Below are 15,457 nucleotides of genomic sequence, written 5' to 3' on the forward strand. Positions count from 1 at the left end.
AGTGGCTTTTCTTTTTCTTTTTTTCTTTTTTGTTTGAATAGAGAACTTGCTCCTCTAAAGGGAGACCCAGGTCTGGTTCCCAGCACTCACATGGTAACTCATAACCTCTTATAATTCCAGTTCTAAGGAATCTGAAATCTTTAGGTTTCACTGGACACGAGGTATATTAATAGTACATATATGTACATATAGAAACACATACATTCACATAAATAAAAATAAATTAAAATTAAAAAGGGAGCTTGTGGAATTCCTAAGTTTATGTTTTATCAATGCGTAACATTAGGTGTCATACCATATAAATTCAATAAGATTTACTGAAGGGTTCTAAGGCCAGGTATCCCCAAGGCTCTATTTAAACTATTTAAAACAGGGACTATAAGATCAGCTATATAACACTGATAATATGTACGATTAATTGAAAGAACATAGGTACTATTTGTCTTATAGATGAAGAAAATGTGGGATAGAATGCTGTACAAGAGACAAATGGCATGGACAAATACTCATCTAGTCCTAGTGTTACCTGGTAAATTTCCTCACCATAGCCCTTGAAACTATCGTATTTTTGTGGATGAGTCTATAGGAACCATGTTTTCCTCATTTTTTCCTTGTCTGCTCTAATTAGGTCTTCCTGGTTTTGCTTTATAGACCATATCTTAAAATATGAGTATTGCTTAGCTTTCATCTACTGTCTCTTCCTTAGCTCTACAATCGCATCTCAGAGTTTAAAGAAATAAAATGTTTTGTTGGATCTAAATAATTATATCAGAGACCTAAACTGCTTATTTAGCTCTTGACTCAAAATCTCAAACATTTACAGAGTCTCTTTGCTTTAATTATACTACTCAGTGTTCCAATATCTACATTATGTGCAATAATTGGTAAACTTGAAGTTCTTCTGTTTGCAGAAGTATTCTGATCATTTCCTAAAATGTGGCAATGTTAATTCTTTGAGCCACACCTGTACCTCTTAATAACATCCAGCTTTAAAGAGGTAATGGCAGCGCTTTGTGCTATGTGGCTCCAATGACTCATATTTCTTAGGAGAGCAAGTTATCTGTATGTATCCCATAAGGCATCCAAGACAGTGTAATTTTTTTAAAAATAGTTCTGCATATGTTTCCATGGGTATGTATATGTAAGTGTAGATGTCTGCAGAGGCAATAAAAGAGTGTAGTTGTCTGCAAGCTGGACGTATGTGCAGGTGTAAGCTGCATAATGTGGGTGCTGAAAATTAAACACAGGTTCTCTGTAAGGGTATCAAATGCTTGAAGCCACTGAATGATCACTCCAGCTTCTGAAATAGTGATATTTGACCCTTGTTGACCTTTAAAATTGTATTAAGCAGACAAATCCATGAGCAGGGACTTCTGCTTGCAGTAAATCTTGTTCTGTTCAGGACTGTCCTAAATCTTTGGTTCCTGTGATGAGCATCTGGGAAACAATTATCTCAAGGAGAGCAGCAGGAAGCAGTCTTTCAATAGCAGGAGCAGGTGGTGGGACATAATACCATCTGGCTTCCTGCCACCATCCCAATAGTTTATTCCATTAGGTGTCCTCCTGAAGGTGCTTGTAAAACATACAAATAGTTTTGATATAGACATGATCTTTTTCCATTATTAAGACAGCAATAGGTTCACTATATAAAAAGCACAGGGCTGTGTTAGCTTACACTAAGGGGAGGCACCAGTATCCAGAATATAAACCAATCATCCACAACCTAGCTGTGGGCTAATTCTTCTTTGGTTGGGTGGTGGCTAGAGTTTGCATTAAGTCCAATGAATAATATCAGGATTCTTTGCTTAGATATGGAGAAGAGGGTGGGGTACAAAAAAAAGAAGGGAGATTCTATACATTTACATATGAAACCATAATAATAGAACTTTGAGTTATAAAATTCAGCTACTTGTTTAACACTATATTCCAGAAGGAACTTACCCTCATTAACTGATAAAAATGATGGAATTAATATGGTGGAATAGCATTCCACAATGTTTTACCATCAATGAGGCTGAGAAGAAGTACAGGTAACCCATTACTAACTACACAATAGGGATAATTACACTTCGCTTCTCTAGCTTACCTAAGTCTCTGTATTGGTCAGCTTCTGTAAATAAGTAAGTGTTCAACGATTGTTAACAGTAGCCTTTAATAGAAGTTACAGATATCTGTACGTTATACAGGCACTAAACACCCCTCTAACTATTCACCTGGATCTAGGCAGATTATAGTAATTGTGAAAGCAATAACATCAATTTACAGTGAGAACAACATATAACTTAGTATCAATGTACATTATGTGTCAAGCATTTATACTCCTATTTTAATTCTCTTAAGAATCATATATAAAATTATTCTATATATTGTTTCCATTGGAGCAGAGCACTAAGCAAAATAATCTGCTGGGTCAAACAGCTTACTAACCAGAAGAGGCAGGGTTTCTAAATCACATCATTTTGAGTCCACAAGCTATGCAGTTTGAAGAGGTTTGGTTGGTACTCAGTAGCTGAATACTTGCTAAAAGGGTCATAGTCTGATCCACAGAAATGAAAACATCAAGCCAAATCAAAACTGTGCAGGTAGGGTGCCACAGAGCCACATGCCTATAATTTTAATGTCTACAAGGCAAAAGCCAAAGGGTGTAGACAAGTTTGAGGCCAGTCTAAGGTAAAGTAAGAACGTGGCTAAAATTAAAATAAGAGTGTTTTCAACAATAGCAACTGATGCAGCTACACAAAGTCACAGCAGCTTATAAATATTGAGAAAAACAACATTGTGGTGATTTTTTTTCTGTCAGCCTTGTTTTCCAGGCAAACCACTCTATTCCAGTCTGTCCCCTGAGGATTGAGTACTATTTCGTTCAATATTTTGTGAATTGATTACTACTTCCTGCAATATTATCCATTAGTTAACCCTCTCATATAATACAGTAGCAAGTGGCTATAAAAGAGCACTTGTAATTACAAATCGATTTAAGAAGGAAAGAGACCGTGGCAATATTGTATATATTAACATTATAGTTATTACTTGTACAAGTGGAAAACCAATGAGAAGCAGAAATAAGCTATATCAATGATATTAATGATTAGTATTTTTTGTTAGATGAGAGAAAGACATCTATAAGAGTGAGAATAGAGAGGAAAAATGGGGAGATATGTCAAAGTTTTGGTTAATGGTAGATTATAAAGGGTGAATGAATAAATTTACTCAGATATTGCAATAAGGTCAGCCTCTGAGCTTTGGCTACATAACAGTACAAGGAATACTTATGGAAGAAAAAGGGGAAAAAAGACAGAGGAAGAGTTTGGGCCAAACCTTCACAGAAATGAACAATAGGGTATAATATCAGTCCATTACATTGATCTGATTTACTAAATATATGAGAAATGACTGATGGGGGAACGGAGGTGAGTGGAGATAAGGAATAGCTATCAAGTAGAAAAAAGGGGATCGGGGTGGAAAGAAACATAAGAATAAAATCACTGACCTGAATATTGTTTTCACCTCTTTGGTAGATCTAGTGTGTTGTCTCCTTGGTCCTAGCCCAGGCCATATTCTGGATTTATTTATTTATTTTTTTACCTATCCCATTCTTCATTCATGGCCTATACTTTTCTCCTGTGCAGTTTTCCTGACTCTGTTCTCAGAACTGTGTTTAGGGCATCTGTGTTTAGAATTGCAATCTTGAATGCAGATTGGCCTCTTCATCCATACAAAGTCACCAAGAGATGTTCTTTATCTCTTCTGACTAACTTTAATTTAAAAAAATATTTTTTTCAGGTATGGAACAGCAACTTATTTTTTCATTTTAGTTCTAATTCCCCAGTACACATTTTCCAGTGATATATCTGAAATTTAGGATTAGTTTTGGTACTGATATACATTTATTGGAAAAAGTAGATTAACCCTGTTTTTTAAATTAAAATATAATTAGATCACTTTGTATATTCCATTAACTTTCTCTAGCCCTTCCCATATTTCCTGTCAATCTCTCTCAAACTGACACACACCATTCTACCCACACTCTAATCAATGCCTTCTGATGTTATTTGTCATCCATAACTATGTACCAAGGTTGTCAAGCTTCCTTTTTGAGCAATGCTGTTTGGTATGAAGGGAAGTGCTTTGTGGTTTCTAGTGACTCCCATAAACTCATGAATTGCTGATAGGAAACATCCAGACTTCTCTTGTTTGCTTCCAAATAGAGATCCACCATCTTCCCAAAAGTCTCTTCCAAATAATGTGAAATGACCATTTTGAAATGTACATTTCAGTAGCATTGACTGTCAAATAAGCCTCTCCTATGTCAGACTCCAATCATCTTCATCACTCCATAAGGAAACCTCTACCAAGTCCATCCCCTACCTCTGCGAGTAGGTTTTTCTGATAGTGATGGTGTTTCTTTATAATTGGATTTTATGCAGTTATTCTGAGGTTTACAAAGTCTAAATTCAAATATCATGAGACGATCCCCACCTTTCCTCATGTGAGCCCAGCTTTCTGAAGACTTTTTTATTTTGTATTCCATCCAGTCACATAGTCACTAGCTGTTTTACTTCTCGGGCTAGTAATTCATTAGAATAAAAGTACCATAAGATTTCTGGAAATGATCCCACAGTGCCCAACATTCTGGGCCTTCCCTTATCCTCATAGGTCAAGATTGACTCTTACCCTTTGCTTCTCTGGGTCCACATAGCGAATTCCAAAGTAGTCCTTCTCCAACAAACTATAGTAGTTGCAGATGTATTCAATGAGAAACTGCCCTTTGGTTTCCCTCTGTAAAGGAAGCACATTTAAGTTACAGTTAGATCTCGCATGCACATTTCCAATCCATTACCAGTCAGCCTTACTTACCCAGCTGGGTCTGTGTTTAGAACAATGGGCTTGGTCACTTGAAACATTGGCATAAATGTTTCCAATAATTATAACCTCAGCAAGCAACAATTTTTACAAAATGAGCAGCTTAGTAACTGTTAAGTTATTGTGACCACTGAAGTGGCAAGAAGTCACTTAAAGTAGGAAAGACTTATTTTTATCCTTGTTGTATGGGATATAGTGTGATCTCCCAAGGAAGGTGTGACAATGGAAATGTGAGACTGCTTGTACACAAGCAAGCAGATGAGGAAATGGAAGGGTGAAGTAAAACAACACCAGGAAAAAACCACCACCACCACCACCACCACCACCACCACCACCACAACCACCACCACCAAAATCAAAAACAGCCACAGAAAAGAAAGACATACTAAAACCATCTCAAATTTTAAACACAGATGCCCACTTCTGCCAGTGAAGTCCCAAATCCTAAAAGTTTCACAGACTCTCCAAATAGCACTACAATCTGGAAAGCAAATGTTCAAACACATTAGCCTACAGGGAACTTTGATGTGCAGACCAGAAGAGTGAGCCAACAAAAGAATTCATGCGTGTGTTTGCACATATGCACACATACACACATATTTGAAATCACAAGAATACCCAAAAGTGGAATAAATAGGCTAAACGGAAATGTTCTGCATTGGTACAATGCTCTTGTGTGTTATCATTCTATCATAGGTCCCTTAATTTCCTTTATGATATTTACAACTGAGAAAACGTTTCACGCTTCAATACCACATGGGAACCCACATTTGTATATTTACGGTGCCTTTGACTCTTTGCTCTAAGTGATCTCAGTTATTTACTCATTCAGGTTTTTGAGACAACTGAGTGACAAAGGAAGTCATTGACTTGTTTAAGATCACTCAACTTGCATGGATCGAGGTAGAATCTCAGTCACAGTACTTGGATTTGGAATATGGCTTTCTGCCCAACCACGTTGTCTTTCTGGAATATTTTGAGACTTCTCATGGTTTAAATGGGATAGGTGCACAGTGAAAGGCATTGGAATATCCTGGCTCCCACTAGTGATGTTGGAAAAAAACAAATGTATTTGGTTTGAAAAGAATGATGAATCAAGAGAGAAGGGTATGCTTCATCGATGTGACTGACAAGGGACTGGAGGGATGGCTCAGAAATAAAGATTGTTGCTCATGTAAAGGACCCAGAGTTGGCTCCCAGCACCGACATGTTAGCTCATTTGTATCTGTAACTTCACTTCAAAGCAGCCCGCTGTCCTCTTCAGTCTCATTGGTCTCTTTTGGCAGTGGGACACATGTGATGTCAAGACTTCATAGAAAGAAACACAACAAAAAACTCCCGATGGTATTCTAGCAGCTTCTTCCCACTTCTGCAGATGTGGGCCGATTGGCAAAGTGAAATGGAAGTTTCTGGATATGTCAGCTGACACGACTCCGATGGAGTTTTGCTAAGACAGACTCACATGGAATTTTGCTAACACAGACATGGTGTTTTGCTGAGGTAAAGCATGTGATGTTGGATAGATTATAAATAGGACTAAATGATGGGGCGAGGGGGCTTGCATAGCTCGTTTTACAATGTTTTGTTGGTCTCTTGTCTTTGTTGATCTTCAATTCCTTGAGAGAGGCACAGCAGAGACTCTCTCATGGGGATCTTGCTAGTCCTGGTTGCTCCTGCTGATTTGGCTGAAATTGGCTGTTGCTGCTGGGTCATGCCACCGGGTCATGCCACCACTGCTGAGTCGTATTTGCTATCTTGACACTACTGAACTGGACTGCTGATACCCTGATGGTGTTTGCGAGTGGATCAAGCTGCTGCTGCTGATTCCTGTGAACTCAACTGCTGATATCCCGACAATGCAGATTAGATTTGTTCTAACGAACTGCTTCTAAATAGAAACTTTCTCCTTGACCTGGTACCTTTTGTTTCCCACTACCTTTGGTGGGTGGTGGGCTAGAAGGGAGGTTAAAGCATTTAAGAACCCCTTTTAAAAGTAGATTTTGAAAAATTTAAGCCTATATAATATATGTGAAACCAACAGCTAACACCAACCTAAATGGAGGAAAAAACAATCTTACTGAAATCAAGAAATTGTTGAGTGATATATTGAACAATAAAAAACAGACCTGGAAGTACAAGTATTTCATGTTCTTTTCACCTGAGGTTTAGAGCTCAAAAATCTTCACATGTGAATACATATCTATTCTGGAGTAATCACAAAAGCCAGGAAAATAAAAATGAACCATTGCTAGGAGGGAAGATATATGACTAAATTAAAAGGGAGACTAGTAGGGTACAAGTGGTCTGATGTGGGAAGGGGAGATAGATAAATACAGAAAAACGTGAGGTGAGGGTAAAAACAGTAAAAAATGTCTGAAAACTTTCACAATTACCTATACTGTTATTTACTGCCTAATACACATATAATATACATATGTATTATATCATATAATACCAGCTCATAAATATACATACACAGTTTAAATGAAGTAATTTCTTTAAAAGCAGATCAGGCCAATAGGAATGAACCTTAAGAGGTTTATATTTTACCAAAATAATACAAATACACATAAAATATTGTTTAAAAAAATCTTTAAACAATGATATTGTGTGGGTTTCATGGTCTATATTGTAATACAAATTGCTTTTTGTAATCCTCAGTAAGATTAAATATTTATTTTTAGTGTGTTTTCTATTGTGATTGCTTCACAACAGATGGGGAAAATCATTATAGAACCGATTCCAGAAAATGTTTACTCTGATCCAAAGTGGCACCTTATTTGGTTTCATGTGGGGACTTTTTTTATTCAGAAGCCTCAAAATGTGAATCAACTAAGTGCTTACTACACATTCTCTTTCTGATTGGTGTGACAGTTGTCTGTGATATATGCAGATCTGTAATTTGCAAAGACAACACTGTGGTCCATTGAGTATGGGATGGTATTTGGCATAATTTGGGACATGTTTTTTAACATAATATTTTTATTGATTCTTTCAGAATTTCACATTGCACACCCTTTTCATACTTATTTTCTAGTCCTTCCATGTCCATATCCTGACTTCCTTGTGACCTTTGTTATTAAATATAATGTGGGCCCTAGTGGACCTATGCCAAAATATACCATTGAGTAATTATGCCATATAACAGATCTGATATAAAGGGGGTTTATTGGGGGAATAGGAGTGAGTATCTGGGAAAGGGTAGAGGAAGACCAGTGGACATGTAGACAGGCAGTCAGAGTCGGGGAGAGGCATGAGAGCAGAGAAGGATGTGGGTGTTGAGGAGGACAGAAATGGGGAAAGAACATTAGGAGCAGGGAGAACTGGGGTATGGGGCAGCTCTTTTACCTGCAAACCCCTAGGGAACCTGGTGGTTGTGGCAGATCATGATGTAAGCAGTTGCTATGTCCTTGAGAGCAGTCAAGTACAATTGCCTAAATGCTAATAACCTCCCCCCACTAAAACAAATTTAAAAATTAAGTTTAAATTCAAGAAAAGGAAAAAAAGTTCAATTTGTGTTATCTGTATACTCACAGGAACATAGTCAAACTCTCAGTGGCTTGCCCCTTAAGTAGAACTGAGTCCTTCCCTTCCTGCACCCCTGCCAGAAATCATCAATTTTGGAGAGCTAACTCAAGCATCTTTATTACATTTTTTTTTAAAAAGAGTTCTCTTTGACAGCTTCCTGTTTAGGCAGCTATTTTTTCAGGGGAGTAGGTAGATGTCACCGAAGCTTTCCGTGTTCCTTTTTCTCAACTATATGTCTGCAATCATCACTGCAAAAGTAACTTCCTTGTTTTTTACAGTTAGTGGGAGCATGGATCATAGGCTTCTACATGGTTTTTGGTGACAGCTCAGCTTGTGAACATGGTCCCTGGTTTCAGTAGGACCTTGAAGACAGATGTGGCCCTCTGTGGCAGCATGGACACAGATATCACCATGGCCTCCAGTAGCAGTGCAAGTCATTCACATCAGCCTGATCCTCAGTTTCCAGTTCTGCTTCTCTCCACTATGCCTGATCCACTCTGTTTTTCTATTACTTCTGTACGTTGATTTCTATGTGCAGGTGAGGGCTGGCACAAATTAGGTTAAGGCCATGATTGGACAGTAAAAAATAAGGTAAGGACAAAGCTTTTGAAGGCAGGAGAGAAGGGGAAGGAAAAGGAGAGAATCAAGATGGAGATGGAGAAGGACAACCCAGATTCAGTTGGTCTAGAATGGCCCTTAGTATATATGTGTGTGTATATATATTTGAGGGATGAATTTCTATAGGTAAATTATCTTATCTAGATGGACTATTTATATGCTTATCAATTGGTTGTGAATTTATTGTATGGATGTGTTGTCGATTGAGAATTTAACATATATATCTGATTGTTGGGTTGCAATTTGTTGAGTCTTGATTTTACTGGGTAGCTGGAACCAGAAGGTTTGTGACTAGTAGAGGGCCAATGGGAGGGGAGAGTTACTAATCAGAGATAATTATGGTTAGTTCCATATGGCCCCACGGGTGCCAGAACTAACTCTAGGGACCAGTGTGGCATGCTGGAATGGTTTGTAGATCACCTGGCTCTGAGTGTACTTGGGGGTAGCATGGAGACACTGAGATAAAGATACTCCTGTGTGCCATGTGGCCCTATGGATGCTGGCATTAAACTGGGCTAAAAGGTTCTGCATTTTTTAATATTTACCGCAACACACATCTTTACATCACATATTTTTTCATCTTAGTGGTACTTGCCACACATACCAGGAGGTAGGGAGGCCTCACTGGTTTCAACGACCAGTGCCACCAATTTGGGGTATCTTAAAAGACAAATTTAAGTGGGGTGATGTTTACCTGTGTGGTGGTGAAATTCCATTTCATTAGTCTTTGTATAAAATGACTACGTGTTTGAGAAGAGAAACAGGAAGCTTTTGTTAATGAAAGGTCTAATTCTGCTGCACCAGAGTGCTAAACAGAATCCCTTTCTGCAGTCCAAGAGTAGTAAATAACAGCTCAGTGGCCAATGATATATAATTGGGCATCTTGCTTATCTTAGAAATGCTGCCCATGAATTAGCTCCCCTTTGTAGTCCATTCTAACATGGCAAGAATAATCCAGTTGGATTTTGTTTTTGATAATCATTTTGGGAAAAGGAAAACGTCATTTAGTTTCTCTGAATTTCTATTACCTAGTCTGTTTGGTAAGTGATTCTGTATTTTTTGGCAATTTTAAAGATTTTGTTAGCCATGGTGGGTTTACCTGTGGTTAAAGAGGCAGATGCATAGATAGCAGTGTAAATGTAAATGTTGCTTTTATTTTCTCATGATGTGATGATGATGATGAGAGCTGTGCCCAAGCTGTGAGACTACATGTCTTGGCCTGAGCCCAGAGGATTTCCATCTCACTATTCCTAGGATCTGGGTGTGGAAGCTTCTAGCTTTTGTACCCTCCATCTGCTAATGTAGGTCTAGAATGTTTCAGCCTCTAAGACTTACTGCTGAATAATCTAACTCTTTCTAGCTCTTTGTGAACTTTGGCTGTCTGATTTAAATCAGCTGCTCTGGCACAAGCTCCTTTCTAAGCTGACGATTCAAACTGTCTTCTCTTGACTTCTGATTGAATTGGTCTGCTTGGAAAGACTGCCTCTGAACCCAACTGCTCTGCTCTGAATTGTACTCAACTGCACTGAACTTAATTCTCTGAATTGAACTGGGCAGAACTGAATAGATTTTCTCTCCATCACTGCTCTTTCTGTCTGCACTTGTGAGAATTGTACATATCCGATTTCTGACTCATTCTGTCAAATCTTTCTCTGACTCATTACTTTGTCTACCCCACAATTAGATGTATTGTCTTGGATAAAAGGTATGTGCTTGTGTGCATTCTAGCTTTATTATATCATTGTATGTGATCCCTTGCCAGTGTAGCCATATTGCTGGATTAAAATTCTTCTACAAAAGAGGATTGTAAATTCTAGCTCAGCATGGACTACGTAGTGAAACACCAGAACTATGTAGCTCTAGGCTAGATTGCATTATATATAAAGTCTCTCATTCAGAGATCAAATAATAATTATAATAATAAAATTTAAAGATGGGTAACAAGTAGATGTTCAGTAAATAAAAACTATACTCAAGAGTGGTGGTAAATGCATGTAATCTTAGGACTAAGGAGGCAGAAGCATATGAATAATTACAAAACAACTACAGTATAATGTAGTAGGAAGATATTTACTTATGATGCCATGATCCCTGTTTGAAGGGTGTGATATGAAATAAAGTAAGCAGGAACTTCTATAAAATACAGACTGACTACAGAACTTGTTATTCTCTCATGGGATAAGTTTTATTTCCTCAAAGAAGTTGATTTTTATGAACACAAACTGGTTTATTTCTCAAAAAATTACGTATCACCTAACCATTCCAAACAAGGTATCAAAAACAAACAAAACAAGCTATTTCAGTCAAGTCTTGTTTCTGCTACTTATCAGCTGAGAGGCCTACAGCAAGTCATGAAATCTTGAAGCTGAGTTTTTCCTCAGTTAATTGGTAGCAATTATAATAATTTCCAGATCAACACCCAACAGGTTATTTTAAGGCTCATTTAAATATTTGGTAAACACCAATCATACACTTGGATAGCAATTGGTTAGAAACAATGAAGGAAATATAGTAAGCAATTATTTGTAAAACCCATGGGCCTTAAATCCCTGTGGTTTGAAATTGTGAAACATCTTAGAAATGGCAGAGCATAAGTGATATGCCATTGCTACTAAAATTAAGAATAAAGATAGTTTGCGGTTTCCAGTGTCATGGGTCATTTTGTACTCAAAGAGGCTGCTTAGAGTAGTATTTCCATCCTAGAATTGTTCCTTATGAAGGAGGGAGGAGTGAACAGAAAAAGGATTTAAGTCTTTTGATAACAGCCAGTTGCTGATAATGTATTTACCTTAATTCCTTTGATCAGTGGCAAAGTCAAAACAATAATACCTTGTGATATACAAAAATGGAAAAAAATGGCTTATATCATCAATGTTTTTTTCATAAAAAAAGTCATAAAAACCTTCATTTTCAATTCCTAAAGCTCTAATCTAAGGCATTTTGATACTTTTCAAATATTGGTTAAGTCTAAATAGGGACACTACTCAAAAGGATGATTCTAAGTCAAAGCTAAGAGTTTGAAATAGTTACCATCAAGAATGAAGATTAAAAACGTAGTAATAGAAAACTGCACTTAGTTAATTAAATACTTAGTGTACTATGAGCTATGAACTGCTTTTACAGACTACACCTTTAATGTACTAATGATCTACCAATTGAGGTAATATTCATCTCATAGTAGCTATCAGAATTTGTACATAGTTAGGAATGAACAAAACAGAATATAATATCTAGTAAAGGTGAGCTTTGTGTTTTCAAAAATGTGTAAGTACAGTATAAGGAAGTCTTTGGATGACTGACCAGGATCCCAATACTCCTATATCTTTGCTAATGGCATCCCAATATTGTGCAATTATGTGTATGATTATTCATACACAACCCACATTATAATCTAAAAGAACTAGAGCCCACCCCTATCTCCAAAGGCACAGCATAGAGCTAAAGATAACTACTCTTCTCTTGTCTGATTTGTTCAAGAAAACACATACAACATGCATTCGAAAGCCATTTATTAGGGATTTTAGTATAGTTTCTGTTTACTTTTCTGAGTTTCAAGAAAAGACTTTCTCTTGCCTCTAGGAAATAGATAAGGACATACAGCCTATAACTATTGCCACAATGTGAAACACATTGGTTAGAACCTAATGTCCAGAGAAATGAAGACTTTGTATTCACATTGTTAAACTATTAACATTAATGTAAACAGATGTCATGATGCCTATCTATTATTGAAGCTACTGCAAATTTGCTTTTCTGTTTATTGTTCTCAAACTTCTCACTCAATGCAAACAATGAAATAAAGCCTGAAGCCAAATACAGTTGATTAGTAACCAATCATTCTGGAATAACACACAGGTATAGGTGACCAGTGGACCAGCCAAACAGCTGGTAAATTTGTTAAAACAAATTTACTAGCGTGTTCTGTTTTGTCAAGAAAACATCATGATACTTTGGGATTAGGAAACTGTTCTAATTACCTGGCTGCTGGCTGTTGGCTACTGGTTGCTGTTGGAAAGACTAACTGTAAGAATTAGCTGAAATTTTGTGTCATTCTGTATGTTCAGAATTTGTTAATCTTTAAACATAAAAATGTAATCAGTCTTACTTAAATTTGGATTTCTTATATAATTAACTTAGAAATTAAGCTGGCTGCTTGATCAGAAAATCTATTTCTTCCCTTGTGAGACTCTTAGAAAAATATTAAGTAAAAAGTTTCTCATTGCTTTTCCATATTACACTTGCTCTGTTATGTTTAATAAACAGAGAGGTGAATCTCTGTTCAAGAGATCAGAACATTTCAGAACAACATGAAAGCTGGCCATCATGGCTCATCAACTATGAGTGAAGTCAGGGGATGAGGTCCATGTCCTCTGGACATGGGCACTCTGCTATGTGAGCAGGTCCTGTAGAAGTTGTACATTTTTGTTGTTGTTGTTGTTATTGTTAGTGTTTTTTGTTTTTTTAGTAAAGGATTTCTTGTGTAGCACCAGCCATCCTGGAATACTCTTTGTAGATTAAGTTTGCCTTCAGCTCATAGAGATCCCTGCCTCAGTAGTGCTAGAATTAAAGGCCTGAGCCACCATGCCAGGCCTGAAGTTGTATATTAACATACCAATTGCAGAACTGTGGCAGGAAGAAAAAGACTTTGTCCCCCAAAGGCCATGTATAAATAAAGAGTGTGGTGAGAAATTCTGTGGAGTAGTTTGAGTGACTACAAGTATAAAGAATAAAAAAAAAAACCCAAAAAACTAACAATAAACTCACAACAAAATTAAACAAAATAATTAAACAAAAAAGCTACAATAGCAAAGAATGAAACTCAGAAAGTTAGGCAGTAGATTTAGTCACATTCAGAATATTCCTACTTTCTTCATTGGCCTGTGTTCTCACAGATATTAGGTAAAATTAACTGACCTCCATATGAAGGTCCAAACTGCCCACCACCCTTGGGCAGTGTCTTAAAGTCCAAACAACCAACTTTCAGAAGAATAACATTTAATTTGAGGGAGCTGTATTGAAGTTCTGAGGGAGGGTTACCACCAGGCCTGTTTCTTAGTTTGCAAGAGATGATTGGTACCTTCTCTCTTTTTTTCTGAGCCCTGGAAAACCCATCAGTACCTGTAGCCTTTTCAGAGTTTCCACCCATCTAAAAGACCAGGGAGAATCTAGTGCTTCCCTTCTTGTTTGCATAAAGCATATATACATAAACTGCATTGGAATAATTCATACATAGGTGTCCTTCAAAATGTGGACAGAGTTTTGGTTTGGGTGATCTTTGACTTGTCTCCTTCTCATATTCCAATTTTGGATGGAGAACAAAGATTGGGAAGTCTTTTATGAGAAGTGGGGAGGAAAGGTGTGAACTGCAGGCAGAGGAGACAGGGGTGTGTGTGTGTGTGTGTGTGTGTGTGTGTGTGTGTGTGTGTACACACGCGCGCTTTTTAGAAAGCGTAAAGAGCCAACTAGTTAACAATACATGCATTTGCTTTCTTATGCTTAGTCCAATCATTAGTCTTAAAATTCTCAGAATTTTTACATAGTATAGTATTTATAGGGAAAATGTGATACAATTGCTGGAAAAGAAAATAACTTGGGTGTACAGTGAAACATAATTTGGTGTTTCATTTCTTATCTATCAAGTAACATTTTCATTTGAACCAAAAATATAAACCAAAAAACAGATGTGCCCATTCTAATAAGCATGCCAAACTAAAATCTCTGCTGGCTCTGGTCTACTTTATACAAGGACCGTAGGTGCAGGAAGGATATACATTTCAGAACCATTTTTATTCATCCTCAAGCCCAACTCTCCAAATTTTCTTTTAAATTTGCAAGGAACCCAGTTAACTGCATTCAGAAGTAAATGAATAACACCAAGGCTAATGAAATAGTGAGAAAACATAGAGATTCCCAAAGATTTGGTCAGGGATGACCCTTCACCAGCACTGACCTAAGCCTATTGGTATAGATGTGGGCACTTAGGAGCCCCAAAATGTTGTTAATTTCCCAGGTCAGGGGTGATAGAGAAGGAAATCATGGACATTAGGATCAGAGTTATTCTCATTTGCCTTATTCTCTTGCTTCTATTTGTCCTTGTATGTGAAACTAAATGATGTCTTGTAGCTAATAGGATAACTGGGAGTCTGCTTTTCCAGTTTTAATGACAGTTGACTTTCTTTTTTTCCATAGTGTGTTAAAAGAATATTTTCTACACTTTACCTTCAAACAACAAACTATTGCTCTATATGGTTAAAACGAAATTCATCATATGGATAACCAACTCAGTGATAGTTTCATTATAGAAACACTCAAAAATATGAATGAACATTCAAGAATCTAGGAGTAGCTTGTTATCTTCCAACATTTACCTTTCCTACAAGTCTTTATTTTATATGTCTATATCTCTGTGTGTGATTATAAGATATAAAAAGTATAAAACATGAACTTT

The 15,457-nt window shown here is 37.0% G+C and overlaps 1 protein-coding gene and 1 pseudogene across 2 annotated transcripts in view; both read right to left on the reverse strand.

Annotated features, from left to right (window-relative positions):
- The window catches only part of LOC116901115, a 32,806-nt pseudogene extending 28,064 nt beyond the window's left edge, over window positions 1-4,742 (reverse strand). Inside the window, exon 1 of the transcript XR_004387958.1 lies at window positions 4,675-4,742. The product of XR_004387958.1 is annotated as a protein disulfide-isomerase A5-like (transcript). The remainder of the gene's footprint in view (window positions 1-4,674) is intronic.
- Window positions 1-15,457, reverse strand: part of Frmd3 (FERM domain containing 3) — a 195,163-nt gene that overhangs the window by 146,089 nt on the left and 33,617 nt on the right. The window contains exon 2 of the mRNA XM_032896836.1: window positions 4,675-4,779. Within this exon, the coding sequence (XP_032752727.1) occupies window positions 4,675-4,779 (105 nt within the window). The remainder of the gene's footprint in view (window positions 1-4,674; window positions 4,780-15,457) is intronic.

The sequence above is a fragment of the Rattus rattus genome, chromosome 1 (genome assembly GCF_011064425.1).
Source record: "Rattus rattus isolate New Zealand chromosome 1, Rrattus_CSIRO_v1, whole genome shotgun sequence".
NCBI lineage: Eukaryota > Metazoa > Chordata > Mammalia > Rodentia > Muridae > Rattus > Rattus rattus.